The sequence below is a fragment of the Aspergillus nomiae genome (assembly GCF_001204775.2).
Source record: "Aspergillus nomiae NRRL 13137 chromosome Unknown contig00421, whole genome shotgun sequence".
In the NCBI taxonomy this organism is placed as follows: domain Eukaryota; kingdom Fungi; phylum Ascomycota; class Eurotiomycetes; order Eurotiales; family Aspergillaceae; genus Aspergillus; species Aspergillus nomiae.
The window spans coordinates 1-14,656 of NW_015378476.1; the positions used below are offsets into that span (position 1 = coordinate 1).

At 46.2% G+C, this 14,656-nt stretch overlaps 4 protein-coding genes across 4 annotated transcripts; all 4 read left to right on the plus strand.

Annotated features, from left to right (window-relative positions):
* Positions 1-8,490: 8,490 nt before the first annotated feature.
* Positions 8,491-9,435, plus strand: ANOM_010468 (O-methyltransferase; the record flags this gene model as incomplete). Its single annotated transcript, XM_015555724.1, has 3 exons — positions 8,491-8,520; positions 8,582-9,334; positions 9,391-9,435. The coding sequence occupies 3 exons, from the start codon at positions 8,491-8,493 to the stop codon at positions 9,433-9,435; spliced, it is 828 nt and encodes a 275-aa protein (XP_015402594.1).
* Positions 9,436-9,746: 311 nt separating this feature from the next.
* Positions 9,747-11,091, plus strand: ANOM_010469 (putative NAD binding Rossmann fold oxidoreductase; the record flags this gene model as incomplete). The annotated part of the gene is made up of 6 exons (XM_015555725.1): positions 9,747-10,029; positions 10,095-10,190; positions 10,255-10,566; positions 10,608-10,657; positions 10,723-10,810; positions 10,880-11,091. The coding sequence occupies 6 exons, from the start codon at positions 9,747-9,749 to the stop codon at positions 11,089-11,091; spliced, it is 1,041 nt and encodes a 346-aa protein (XP_015402595.1).
* A 1,270-nt stretch (positions 11,092-12,361) lies between these two features.
* Positions 12,362-13,287, plus strand: ANOM_010470 (HPP family protein; the record flags this gene model as incomplete). The annotated part of the gene is made up of 2 exons (XM_015555726.1): positions 12,362-12,634; positions 12,697-13,287. The coding sequence occupies 2 exons, from the start codon at positions 12,362-12,364 to the stop codon at positions 13,285-13,287; spliced, it is 864 nt and encodes a 287-aa protein (XP_015402599.1).
* Positions 13,288-13,501: 214 nt separating this feature from the next.
* ANOM_010471 (WD domain protein) lies at positions 13,502-14,275 on the plus strand (the record flags this gene model as incomplete). Its single annotated transcript, XM_015555727.1, has 1 exon — positions 13,502-14,275. The coding sequence occupies one exon, from the start codon at positions 13,502-13,504 to the stop codon at positions 14,273-14,275; it is 774 nt and encodes a 257-aa protein (XP_015402598.1).
* Positions 14,276-14,656: the final 381 nt, after the last annotated feature.

Consider the following 14,656-nt stretch of genomic DNA (forward strand, 5'->3'; position numbering starts at 1 on the left):
GGAGGCAATCAAGGCTCTCTCGTGGGGTGATGGGCGTCGGTGAAGGAGGTTCTGCAGGACGGATGAAATTACCGAGAAGGCCCACCGACAATAACACACGGTGAATGGTTTCGGCCGGCTCCAGAGGCGTGCCGCCCCGCGCCGCTGGCCCGGCCCTGACGATTCTGGCCGTGTGGTATTTTCTGCAATCTCTGGCAGATCGATCTGGCCCACAGTAAGCCCTAAAACACTGGGCAGTGGCAGGACTGAGGGCCAACGCTAGTACGCGAGGAAGTTTATCTTGAAGTTGACCAAGTTTATATGATTTCCATAGCTAGTGTATAATATACTTTTTTTTGGCCCCCAAAACTATCTGTTGAATATGCAGACCATCGCTAGCTGAATAAGTAGCACATTAAATGAGGCTGTGCGGATAATAAAGACATTGTGCACTGCTGTGCAAGCATATAGCAGATGAGAGGTACCTTCTATAAGATAGAGACTCAGAGAGTCATTACTTGCAAGATATATAACATTTGGCCTCTACGCCTGACCATTAAACTCTTCTGCGTTCATCTATCATACTAGAAGTACATGTCTACGTAGATCCTCATTGTAACAGAAACAATGGAACCTTAAATAATGAAGGTCCCTGAACTATGTCGTGCTTATTTTCCCTGGCCAATTGGCTAACCATTAGTACTGGATATCTTGGCATGGACGACGAGACTGGGCGATGGCCAGCCTCGCTTAATTATAATGGCTACCAACTACCAAAGTCCTCCGATTGGTAGGCGTAAGTCAAGTCTTAAATATCCAGTATGATACTGTATACAAATGTATTAGTATTTAAGATGCAATGGGCACCAATACAGTTTGTTTACGGTACAATACACTAAGACACAAAATACATAATACTGTATTACATGGTCCATAACATATTTCGATTTTATATCAATATAGTACAGTATGTTTCAGTCAAAAAATATTACAGCGGACTGAATCGAGGTTCTGGACAATAAAGATTCTACCGACACCTTTACGTTTTTACAATAAGCCACTCACTAATCTGGTAGTGTCCCGGGTAGACGGGAAACCCACTCGCATACGTGTTGTCCAGGGAATAAGTCTGTTGCATCGTTTGGGTAAGAGAGGTTTCCATCTATCATCATTATCCCACATTACTAGCGTGACAAATTCAAACTTGGTTCCTCTTCATAGGTGCTGCCAGCTAGTTTCAGCGTATAGCAATGACCTGGCCAGTTTCTCCTTTGGGAAACTGGTCACTATTCACTGCCCTTGGTGCTAGTGTATTATAGTAGAAGGGACACTGGGTGCATCCCCATGCGGCTCGTTCTGGACTTACCGTTGACGAATATGAGGGGTGGGTCCTATGATATTATTCGCCGTCGGGTGTAGAGAAGTCAGAACAATTGTGCAGGGTGAGTTGGCCAAAGTTGAATAAGATTTTGAATAATTGTTTCCTGTCGGTAACGAAGTACCTGATGAATTGAGAGTTAGATCAGTTTTTGAAATGACTCTTAGAGAAATGGCTGTCTTTAGCATAGATATTAAAATCGGTAATACTGATATCTATACCTATCTCTGGAGGATGAAAATCTGTGTCCGAGTTGAGTATCGTGTTGGGGCCTAGGGCTTTAGTATATTCAATAATAAGAGTTCAGCCGCGGTGCGCTCTTCAGGCCCATGCTTCATAGTTTCAGGGTAAGTACTGGGACAGGCTGAGCCGTCTCCGCTGAAAGTCATATTTTACCAATTTTGATATATCTCGAGATAGATCCACTGCGTTTCAGAGGTTAGTTCCGCTCGCTGAGACGATCTAGCACTACTAGTGCAACCAGTACAAGGCATAACCTAGGAGCAAGTGCGTACTGCTTTGCTTCATATGGTGAAGTACCCCAAAATAATCTCACGTTCTCTTGGTAAATTAGGCTGTTGGTACGGAAGCCTCATCGTCCTGCCGCCTTGTCACCGAGGCCGCCTTTAAACAAATGGCTAAAAACAGATGCGACTCTTTATACTGAACCATAGGTGTATATATGGCGTGTTTTGAGACGGCTTTATTGGGGCATAACAACTAAAGCTCCCTAGAATCCATTGGTAAAATCTACACCAGCGACACAACATCGCCGATACGTAGAGTGATAGGGTTCGGCGAGACCACAAATCAGACTGGCTAGTTCAAAATCGAAGATGAAGATGTTGTAGGCCCAGTCGGTGGGGAAGTCTCCATAAAAGTCTTCCAGCGGTTGAAAAATAAGCTTGCTATTCCTGAACTAATGTACAGTAGTTCCGGTCAGTTAATCTATTCTATGCTATGGTGTACTCCGGTATATAGAATGATGGTGTTTGCCGCTTACTGTTCAAGCATAGAGATTAAAGAAGAAGGAAAGTGGTCCCGGAGAGAAAACTATGTACTCCGTATAGAAACAACTCATCTAATGCCATTATCTACGCCACAGAGGGTATCAGTAACAATAGATGACACAGATTCCGTCTCATCAATGACAACAGGGAAATATCACTAGCCCAAGTACTTCAAATCAAAGATAACCCTACGCGGAAAAGCTCAAGAGCCGGCGACGACCACGAATTGCCTTTGCAAAAGATACCAAAACTGACCCTAAAGACACCGTGCGGCCTATGCCCAGCTATACATGCCATTATTCGTTCCCCCCAACGTATAGAGTATGTATCGAGGCCCTCACAATTCAAACTGATTTTTAATAATCAAGTTCCATCCTAGACGTGGAAAAGAATTTGGTTCTGTGAAGATATGTCCTCGCTCTTATGGGAGAGGAGGTTACTCACCAAATACTACCAAGACTACAATGTACTGATTCTCGTGTGAACAGAGAATTTCGAAGGTAGAGAGAAATTATTGAGTTCAGGCCAGTGTACCGGCTTTAAGTGAGTGTTTGTACTCGGCAGTTCTGCATAAACCCAAAGAACAGCTGATGGAGAACTGTAGCGGAGGCAGTGCACATGATTATTTAGCGAACAAGATATGCTAGAAGGAATAATCGCTTTGGTGCTTCCGCCTATAGGATGTACGGCCGAGGATTACAATAGAATAAAGAGCCAAACATGAAACCCCCAGTCCGACAAGCGTACCCTATGAAAGAAGGGGGCTTATATGTGCTTATATTACTGCACAGGAATACTAAAGGAAGTCGATTCCTAGCACTCCTACTTCTAGCAATAAGTGACAAACCGTCACACTGTTGTTATCCTGATTGCCTACTCCTTTTCTTGTCGCTTGGCACTATGTTGTCCTCCACAAGCTGTAAGAATTGCACGCCTTTGGTACTATCATAAGCCATGGTTGGTAGTGAGTGTGTGCATACATTCCGAAGTTTGCCAACTCGCCTCCCCCTCCGTAAGCGAACTATAACATCTCCGTTGCCCCTACAGTCCGCTGACCGATTGTCGCTAAATATTCGTTCTACATTCAAGATTTACAATGGGGTTGTTGCTACGGCTTCTTTTCGTTGGTTCTTTATTTCCGGCAATCAAATCTTGCAGCGAGGTGCGGAGTAACAGGCGGTCTAAGGTCTTGCAGACAACGACGTTAGCCTAGGTTTACCTCCCCATTCTACTGAGTCTTATAAGGGTGCCTCAGTTCCTAGGAAATCATCTGCGAAGGGAGAATCTGAGAACTCAGCGAGACATACTATTAGCTAACATGCCCACAGCCATCTGGGAACATGGAGTCTATCATGTAAACTCAGCGCTACCTGCTTTACTGTCTGGTAGCACATACAAAGACGTTGGAACTTCTAGCCAAGCGTCATCGGTGGTGCAAGGGGGTACGATTCGAATTGCATTAACAACCTACTCGAATGTCATAGACGATGGAAAACAATGACCGGTACGTATCTCTATAGTTCATTTTGTCAACTAGCTGTATCTATTTGTCAAAATAACTATATAGGCTAGGAAAGATTCATGAGAATCAGCTATGCGATCCCAGACGGCCTACACAATACTTCGCTTTTTCTGTCATGGGATATATATGCTTTCTTCTCTTCTTTTTTTCTTCCTCTTTCTCTTCCTTGAATCTTTTATACACACTATTAGACTATAAAAAGTCTTCTAGGCCGACTGATAGCATATTTTGGTGATTATCCTCAAGGAATCATTGAAAATTAACTATTAGGAAGTGAGCTGGGTTTTATCCACGCAATACGGATTAGCCAATAAAGAAAGAAAGGTTAGAGGGAGAATTATAGATCCCCATAATGCGGTGTTGGCGAACGACAATATCATCACTTTCCAATTAGCCTTCACATAAAATCGAAGGTGTCAAGCAAATGACGCAAAAACATCTGCTGGAAATTATGGCCTCTGCATACTTCTCCAAACCAGAGACTTAGCTGCAGATATTCTATTTAAGTATACATTATCCATACATACTCTTACTTTATAGTACAAAGTGTTGTTTCTTTTCTCAATAAAGCCCAAACGGATACGGCTAACACCGACCAAACCGGAAACCTGTCTATATACTACACCTCAAGATACTGTATTCTTTTATTTCTAACGGAATCTCTATCCCGCAGCAGCATAATCTTCAGCCGGTCGACTAACTGATCAATAGGCTTCTAAGAAGTTCCTATCAGGGTCCTTGCTGTACGCTAACCATTCTGAACGATTGACAAATGTTAGATGCATGGATAAGCTTGGATTGTACTAACGCAAGAGACTTAACGGGTATTCCAGAATATAAGCTCCAGGTTCAGCATGAGAACAGACTTACAGAACTATTCACTGCGGTGGCCAAATAACATGGTCCATCATTTCCACCACAGTTAACCGCAACTAGCTATGCCTGGCGCATATGATATCGTCACGAAGACAAGAAAAGAAGGATTTTAGATTGTATAAGCCACTAAGCTCCTAGTATAGATCTTACTCGCCATCTCTTTGATCAAGTCCGACTCAGCCATGGTGACACACGTCCTTGGGAAGACCAATAGCTTGCTAGTAACAACTAGACTGACATCGAAGAGATCAGGTTGTAAAACAGAGAGATTCTTTCGGGCTCGAGCAGAATACTACCATAGCAACTCCGTATTCCCAGATGTGTGGCCGGTGGATAAACACAGATACAACAGAAATAATAGTTCGACAATGAACATTAACCAGTTGACAGAGGAGTGTCTGCTTGGTAACCTCAAAATTATCTAGTGAAATTTCTCTGAGGCCATATTAAAACATACAATAACACAGATTACCTAAGTTTGATTTTCGAGAGCAAATCCCTCGGTATCAAAGAAACCTCAGCAACAGTCCCAGAATAGAGGATACGTTGTCACCAGTTATCCCCCGAGAGAGTAATAACTGGAAAGGATCTCTCGAAACTGTATAATATGAAGACTCGTGCGCTGCCTGATACTCTGTTGTCTAGTCCTCAATACATTACTAATGGTATGAAAACTGTTATTGAGAGTGCACTAACTGCAATAATAACGCAGCTGGTTGGATGATCATCAATAGCCATTGCAGAGATTGGAGCTCTCCCCACAGCAGTGCCGCAACTACAAGATTTATACCTAGGTCCTGACAACGTTACCCAGCCATTGGCTGCTAGCTTCCAGGCCAACACTGTATGCACGCAGGTGTGTTGCTAAGATCTAGAGCGGGATTCAGTCAGAGGGTGTCTCAGATAGTATCTTGGTTTTGCGTATAATTGGACCAGTCTTACCTCACTCAAATAGACCCATGGAGCTGAGGCGCTGTATCCAATGACATTCAAAATCCATTGGTACTGAGGTGCATCCGATCTGGGTCTAATGAAACACAGTGCCATAATCTTCGAACTATTATATCTCCAGGCTTTCCGGGGTTCGTGACAGGCGGAAATATTAATATGTGGTCAATATATTCAAGACGGTGCTAGGCCTCGCCAAGACGGGGGTTGGATTGGTAGACAGGGCCTATAGCACTAAAATATACTTATATTTATGAGCTGAAATCCATGGTGTCCGCTTGGCTGGTCCGCTGACTCTAAGATTGCAGGAGTGTGGGGATGAGACCAAGCGATGTCTCAGAAGATGTACGGATCAAATTAATCTATATGGATCTTGGGAACTGCGAGTTTGTGGTGTCGCACTGCGGGGTATGGACATATAAACCTCTGCCATCCCCCCCAATAGAGCTGGAAACTAGCAATTCGAGCAATCGTCAGTATATATCTTGTCTCTGGTCGCTTCATAATCCTTCTATCTCCTTTTCCCACCATGAAGTTTACTGCCATCACGCTTACCCTGGTCGCTCTTGTCGCAGGTGCCAGTGCTGCATCCTGTCCATCCCTGTTCCCCCACGACACCGTTTGGGGCGAGTGGAACCTCTGCTGTGACTACATCGGACCAAATGATGTCAGTATCTTCCTCTGTGATGTTTATACTGGACAAAATGATTTGAGAGGTCTATTATATGCTAAATTTTGCTCGCAGGTTGCCAACCATTGCTGTGACCAAAATGGTTACAACACTGGGAGTGGCGCGCCTGGATGCTAAATACCTTAAATTTGATTCCTCACTGGATGACTAGAGAGTATCTAGTGTCACAGCCCCACCGCCCCGGTTTTGTTATTCAGGTAGCAGCGGGCTGATTTTGTGTAATCTGGGAAGAACTTCTGCATAGGCACCTTCGGAGGACTGGGACCTTGTCAAAATGAAGTTCAGCAGACAACAGAGGCCTCTTCTGGGACAAGTACCCATCAATAACTGAACAATCGTGTAGCACTTGTTTCACTATCAAGCACCTACAAGCAGCAACCAGCTTTCATATACAGTGCCTTATTATATGTGCTGTGTGCTTCGTTATAATTCAGGTTCTGTAGACATGAATATAGGAAGATTGCAAAGGGGAAGGATTGTTTTCAGGTTTACAAATGAACTGAGGCGTCTACTACAGCGGAATCACCGGTTGGATGTCATGGCTCTATCATATTGTGAATCAATTATTGGTCACTTCTAGTATGACGTCTGCAGCAAAATCCATTTTGCTTGTGGTAGGTAAGCCAAGGCCACAGCATCCAACCATCCAGGACGGTAGTAAGAGGTAGATTATTTGTAAATAGTGCCATTAACAGGCGCCCAAAAGACGGAATTATTGGTCTACGATGGTTTAACTTATCATGCATAGTACATAAACTTCAAAGATTTATAGTTTAACTTGCTTCCTGCTCCAGTGCTTGAAAAAGCTAAGGAATGATGCTCTATCTCTCGGTTTTCAAGTAATATAACGATCTGGTATAAAGCCGGCCAATCCAGTTTGGCGCGATTTCTTGTATTATTCTGTCTGTTGTATACCGAACATGCTATAACATTTTAATATATAATGAGTTTCTCATAACTTTCTATTTGGTAGAGGACTTTTCTCGTCGATGTCAAGGCTACTGTCCTTCGAACAAGAGAAGTCTCCCATCATCGTTATTGCAATGGAAGCTCTAGGCCCTCATTGAATCCACTATCCATCATTGCATGTAGAATTCATTATTTAGAGCTCAGCCTATTCTGTAAAGGGAAAATAAAAAGGACAAATGTTCAGTTTCGTTGTCGCCGTTTCCCCAAAGGCGAGGCGTGGTTCCTTCTATGATACTCCTTGGCTTAGTGGGTTACTATACACAGGGGATTGATAGTCGCCCACTGTATAGAATATTGCCAAATATTCATACCCATCAGAACCGTTTTGTCTGTGCTGCAGTGTTTAACTCGCGAGGTAACTACGTTGCTAAGTGGCCGATACACCTCAGGGTCCTTGTGAGAGCTGCTGGGGACACCCTGTTTTCTGACAATGCATATTCTTATAATTCCAGTATAGTCTACTTCTCAGCACATATCCCATCATTTTGCTACCTCTTTCTACTAAGAACTATCAGCATTCCCGGAGATAAACAACAAAACAAGCGCTTGGACCGAACACATTCCCGAGAATATCCCGTAAAGCCCATCCAACCTATATGACTCACAAGGCTGAACAGTAAAATAGGCATACCATGACTCAAACTAAAGGAAAAAAGGATGCTAAACCCTGACGATCCTTCAATCCTTCGGAATATCAAATCAAATGAGGGGGCTCAAACCCTCGGAGTTTGCGGGGCCTTAAACTGAACCCGGTATCTGAGCCCGATGCTTCGCACGCGAGTTAAATATAGGCTTACAATGTTGGAACAGGGACATGATTCTACTATGTAGTTGGTGCATAGTGTCATGCTAGATAAGCCAATGTTGCTCTTCGTCTGTATAGTTTCGGGAATGCGGAATTAGTACCGTTTTCGGGGTTATGGATCGCTGGTGGGAGTATATTTATGTCCGAGCTTGTTGTTTAGGTTTGGATGATGACGATCGTTCCCTTGGGATGAAAGTATAAATACTACGGTTGTTCTGGAGTATCTGTGGCGTTGTTCATGCTTAGATGTGAGAGTTTCCCATCTTTGGTTCATCCGAGTTAAGTTATCAGTAGCTTTTGTCATCATTAATAATGTCGCAAAACCAGTCTACAACTCGTCAGGTAAGGTTGATCCGATACGTCCCTACCCTTAGAAATCAGTGCTAACATGCTCCATGAATAGCGCAATGACGAAGCGGAACTCGACCTTCTGGACTTCATCTACGCCCAGCCGAACCGGGACGAGATCCAGGGAAACCCCCAGAAGGTATTGGATCTGATTGACGAATTTGCGAAATCGCGCCATCTCATCCATGTGGGGCCCGAGAAGGGGAAGGTCGTAGCAGACCTTATTGCGGTGCGCAAGCCCCAGATTATGATCGAACTCGGAGGTTACGTGGGCTACTCGGCCATCCTGTTCGGCGATGCCGTGCGTCGGGCCGGTGGCAAAAAGTACTACAGTTTGGAGGTCAATCCCGAATATGCCGCCATCTCGACCCTGCTGCTTGATCTGGCGGGTCTCCGGGATTTCGTCCAGATCCTAGTGGGTCGTAGCGACCAGTCCCTGGATAAGTTGTATACCAGTGGCGAAGTGCCACAGGTGGAGATCATGTTCATTGATCACTACAAGCCCGCATATACCACGGATCTGAAACTATGCGAGCAGCTTGGCATGATCGTTCCTGATGTGTCGGTTCTGGTGGCTGATAACGTGCTCTATCCGGGCAATCCACCGTACCTGGAGTATGTCCGGGGCACGGTGGAGCAGAAGCGAAAGGCGGCCGAGAAGGGACCAATCCAGATGTATAACACGGAGGGTATACCTGCTTCGAATGTGCGGGCGTTTCTTGGCTCGGACTCGACGCCCCTGTTTGACATCCTCGGGGACCCGAATCTGGTGTATGAGAGCACGCTGAGTCAGCCGGAGGGACATCGGGTAAGTGATGGACCTTCCAGGAATATAGCAAGAATGACGCTTTCTAACTGTGATAGGATGCCCTTGAGATTACTCGGTGTGTAGGTGTAGAGAAAGCGTGATCGGGAAAAGCATTTCCGGCGGAAGAGCATTCATCGGTCGGCTCGGAAGAATGACAAACGGTCGGCTTTTGCCAGATTGGTAGAATTTTGCCCCGCCATATCCGCCGGACCCAAAGGTTCCTATCGCGAGGACCTTCCCCCGCACTAGCTGTGTTTCTACTTCTTCACCAATATGACTTCATGGGTAATTTCTTAAGTGTATATAAAGCTCCACAAAGCCCCGCCGGTCTCTCTCTTTCAAGTTCATTCTCTCAAAATCCTATTATTGTGACAACCCTGTGATTGCCCTCGATAGACATATATAAATCAAGATGGCTTCCAAGACTTTTAACGTTGGTGTGGTCGGATATGGCTTCAGCGCCAAAACATTCCACATTCCTTTTGTTTCCGATGTCCCCCATTTGAAATTGTACGCTGTTGTTCAGCGTACACCAAAGCCCGACGACGATGCCGAGAAGGATCACCCCGGCATCAAGTCCTATCGGACTACCGAAGACATGGTCAAGGATGACGGAGTCGATGTCGTCATTATCACTACCGCACCAGAGTCGCATTATCAGTTGACAAAATTGGCCTTGGAGCATGGAAAGCATGGTGAGTGTCTTAATAACGATCTAAGGCATCAATTCCTTTCGTGCGCGCTAACAAAGCTACTACAGTTGTCTGCGAGAAGCCCTTCACCCCCACCACTCAGGAAGCCGAGGAGCTTGTTGCCCTTGCTGAGAAACAGAACAAGTTGTTGGCTGTGTATCAAAGTATGTGCCCTCATTCGAGCACCAGGAAGTTGCAGAACTGTAACTAACAATGATAACTGTGCAGACCGTCGCTTTGATGCCGACTTCGTGACCGCCTCCAAGCTCATAAAGAGTGGTGTGCTTGGCCGTGTCGCCGAATTCGAGACTCACTTCGATCGTCATCGTCCCGAAGAGCCCGCTCCCGAGGTTTCAAAGTGGAAGAACAAGGTCGTTCCCGGCGGTAGTGCGATTTACGATCTCGGAAGTCATCTGTTAGATCAGGCCGTGCAACTGTTCGGACTGCCAAACCGTGTCACTGGATTCATTGGCTCTCAGCGGGCGGTAAACACGTCCGGCTATGAGGATACTTTCACCGTCCTGTTCCACTATAATAACGGTCCTCTGGTGACGGCCAAGGCGCTGTCGTCAGTCCGGAAGAGGAGCAGCTCAGGTTCTGGGTCCGCGGAGAGAAGGGCAGCTTTAAGAAGGTAAGGGTTTGGTTTCGGTGACATTGGAGCTAGAATCAATAAGCTGACATGCTATTCCAAAACAGTTCCATCTTGATATCCAGGAGGAGCAACTCAAGAGCGGAATCAAGCCCGGTGACAGCGTATACGGCAGGGAACCCAGTGAAAGATATGGTATGCTTTTCTCTCTCAAAAACAGACAAGGCTCTTTCAGTAGCACATATACTAACAGTAATTTCCCAGGTACCCTGACCACTATCCAGAACGGCAAGCCCGTCAGAGAAGTTGCGCCGACCGTGGAGCCCCCCACCTACTCTGAATACTACAGAAAATTTGCCCGCGCTCTTGCCGGAGAGGGAGACCTTCCCGCCAGCGGAGCGGAGGCCCGTGATGTTATCCGGTTGATTGAGCTGGCGCAGGAGAGTTCACGACTGGGCAAGACCCTTGATGTCTAAATTTTGTATATGTAAAGATGATTTATTGACGATAATGATATGCCAATTTCTTTTCCGCACTCTTTTTGTGACTCACTGCTCTATATGAAGCTGTCTCTTGTTCGTACCTACCTAGAGGTATTAATAACAACATGCCTTTTTAGGCAAAACAACCCCTAACCGAACTTGATGGAGATATCTTTCCGAGGTGTTTGCTAGTACGAGTTATGTAGACAACCGATGGATTTCATTGGCAAACCGAGCCGAGTCGCGCACATCTGTAAAGCCCGTTGTGACTGTAGTCCATGCAAAGTCGGTATTCTGCCATTGACGTCCTTCGTTATTCATGTTCTGGATTTTGCTTTTATCGTAGACTGCACGGTGGTCAGTAATGGCGTAGCTGACAAGCTCGGCTTATTCTCTGCAAGAATGAGCGAAAGGAAGAAGAGCAATAAAACGGTCAACAGTCATGGATGAGTGATGATTGAACCCGTGACATGAAAACTAACCTGAAGTGGCCGGGGTAATCCACGAATCGGGGAGAATTCCCATCACGTAGGGCACGCCGTAAATTACGTTACAAAACTGTGGGGTCGACGAAAATCTTCAGGTCCCCATACCGCTAAACCCAAGACGGCAATCTGTTACTTAATTGAAATGCGCTCAATGGCAGACCCAGACAGGTGAGCACCGTCATTGCCATCCCTTTCAGGCGACACAATGTCTCTTTCGTCAGTTCCAGACGGCCATTCTTTCGACTTTCCGCGGAGATACGGTACAGACGGTTCACCGTCTGTCAGTCCCCTTGGCTTTTAAGGTCATTCCTCGGGGACTGAAAGTACTGAAGTATCCCATGGTCCCAACCTTGAGTGGCGCTTTCATGAACGCGCTGCGGGTTAAATCTCCTATTCTTTTTCAAACGACCAAGGGTTGGTGAGTGTCCACGTCTCGTTTACTGTCTGCGAGCATCCGATGATCCAAGTAAGAGGACAATGTATTAGTCAAGGTCCTCATCTTCTGTCGATGGCCGGTAATTTCTCGGCTCAGCCTAGACCTCTTCTTTCCCTGTTCAGCAGTTCCTGTTTCTTGTATTTCTTTCATGCTTATTATGTATCCTTAGTGCTGGGGAATCTTTTCTGTTTTGTACCTAGCGTTGTATTGATATTTTCTTCTACCTCCAACAAGTGGCCACTACCTCTAACTTCACCAGATACATAAACCCGGAGGATGTGTTTGTGACCTGACACGCAGCAACTCATTTCGCGCGTAGAACAGACCCCAGTCAACCCCAATGTTAGGGAACGTGGACTTTTCCCGCTGGCATGTGGATATCGACAGATACCTAAATCCGTTGATTCCACGTCCGCCATGGCGCTGGCTACCTCGTCCCATCTCTCATTTCCTGGGGTATAGAGGGGACAAACCTCCAAGGAACCTGGGTAACCTCGTGATCGCCTTTTGGTCCCTGATCGGCGTCTTCTGCGGTGTATTAGTCGTCGCCGAAGTATCCTTGCATGTCCCCTCTTTCCAGCACCATCATGCGCCAATTATTGTGGCTAGTTTTGTATGTACCTAACCTACCACACATAGACCCCTGCACTGATCAACAAACTAATGTTCGCACAGGGTGCCGCAGCTGTGCTGGAGTTTAGCGCCATTGAGTCACCATTTGCGCAACCGCGCAACGCCGTCCTGAGCCAGGTCATGGCAAGCGCTATCGGTATCGGCATTGGAAGGCTCTTCGCCTTAAACCCTCATGCCAATGCACTGCCCCAGGTCGGGGGAGCCCTGGCCTGTGCAATCACCACCGCTGTGATGGTCCTGACGAAGACCGTTCACCCGCCCGCTGGCGCAACGGCTCTCCTCGCTGTCACCGAAGGGTATGAAATCGGCTGGTTTCTGGTCCTGATCATGTTTCTTGGGTGTATCATGATGCAAGCGGTGGCACTGGTGATCAATAACATCCACCGGCGGTTTCCGGTATATTGGTGGACCCCTGATCCTCTCCGACGTCCCAAAGTTGTTGTTGAGGACACTGAAAGTGCCCGGGAACGTAAGCAAGAGAGCTTGGCCCCGACTACTTCAGACGATGACACTGAAGCTACCGTTCCAGCACGGATTGTGATTGAGGAAGGGAAGGTGACAGTACCGGATAATGTTTGGATTACGACAGAGGAAATGGAGTTTTTGGAAAAAATCAGTCAGCGCATACGTTAATATACACCGGCTTGTTACCCAATACAGACGGTTGGGCCCTATACACACTTTATAAAGCGACCTATGTACATACTTTCCATCTAATTGCTCAACCCTTTACGCAGATAGAAATAAAGCGCCCTACACATTCATAATATTACATAACATGTGGCTTGGCAACGGATTATGAATGATGCCTACATGGAACTAATTGATGTCCCAGCCCTCGAATTATATGCTGGGCGCAGCCTTATCCTTCCCATTACCCCTCTTCTTGACAAAGTACTATGCTACACAGCTTTCTAAACATCCGATTCGGCCTGATAGTTGGGATTGGCGGGGCATACCAACGAGACAGGACATCCGTCTCGGTGATGTTGTAGTAAGCTCGTGTCGTGGTGGACATGGTGGCTTGATCCAATATGACTTCGGCAAGGAATTACAAGGCCAGGACTTCTTTCAGACAGGGCGGCTAAACCAGCCGCCTCTCATCCTGCGCACTGCAGTAGCCAGACTCCAGGCGCAGTATGAGGAGGAGGGACATCAGATAGAGGACAATATCCGCATCGTTATTGAACGCAATAAAAGGCTGAGGCGCAAATACGCACGGCCTCCTCCCGAGAGCGATAGATTGTATACAAGCCATTTCCACCCCACTGATAACCCAGATATCGGTGCCAGGCTGTGTGATGGGTCGAATTTGATTGTTCGACAGGGGCGGACGGAGGAGGAGGAGGATAATCCCGCTATCCACTATGGCCTGATCGCATCTGGAAACAGAGCCATCAAAGATGCGCTATTCCGTGACAGACTGGCAGCAGAGCAGGATGTTATAAGTTTTAAAATGAAAGCCGCTGGGCTGATAAACCATTTCCCTTGTTTGTTTATTTGTGGAATTTGTGACTATGCTGACTCTCATACAAGCACGGAATGGCAAGGGTATGCTGCTATGACGGCAGCAGCATATGCAAAAGATCTCCTCTATGCCAAATTGTTCCTCAAAGGGTGAAGTCTGAGCGGAGAGCTATCTAGTTTATCCTTGGAGAATCTATGATACCAATGGTTTTCCAAAACTAGCTTCACCGTGCATTTCAACAGGTTCACAGTACACACCCCATTGTTAGCACCACAGCTTTCAATAAGTAGTATCGCAAACGATATCAATCCGGTAACTTTACAGAGAACAGTTATAGATCGATCAGTTTCAGAAATCCCACCGCTAGGCATACTATGCGGGAACCCCTCTTGATGCATAGAGTTCCCGCTTGTATGCAGTGGCTGAATGTCCCATGGAGACTCATCTGCCACTACATGAGTAAGGGTGATGTGCTATTACCCTATTTGCGAACCAATCTGGATTTGTGCCTTGGGCGTAAGGCTGTAAATCACG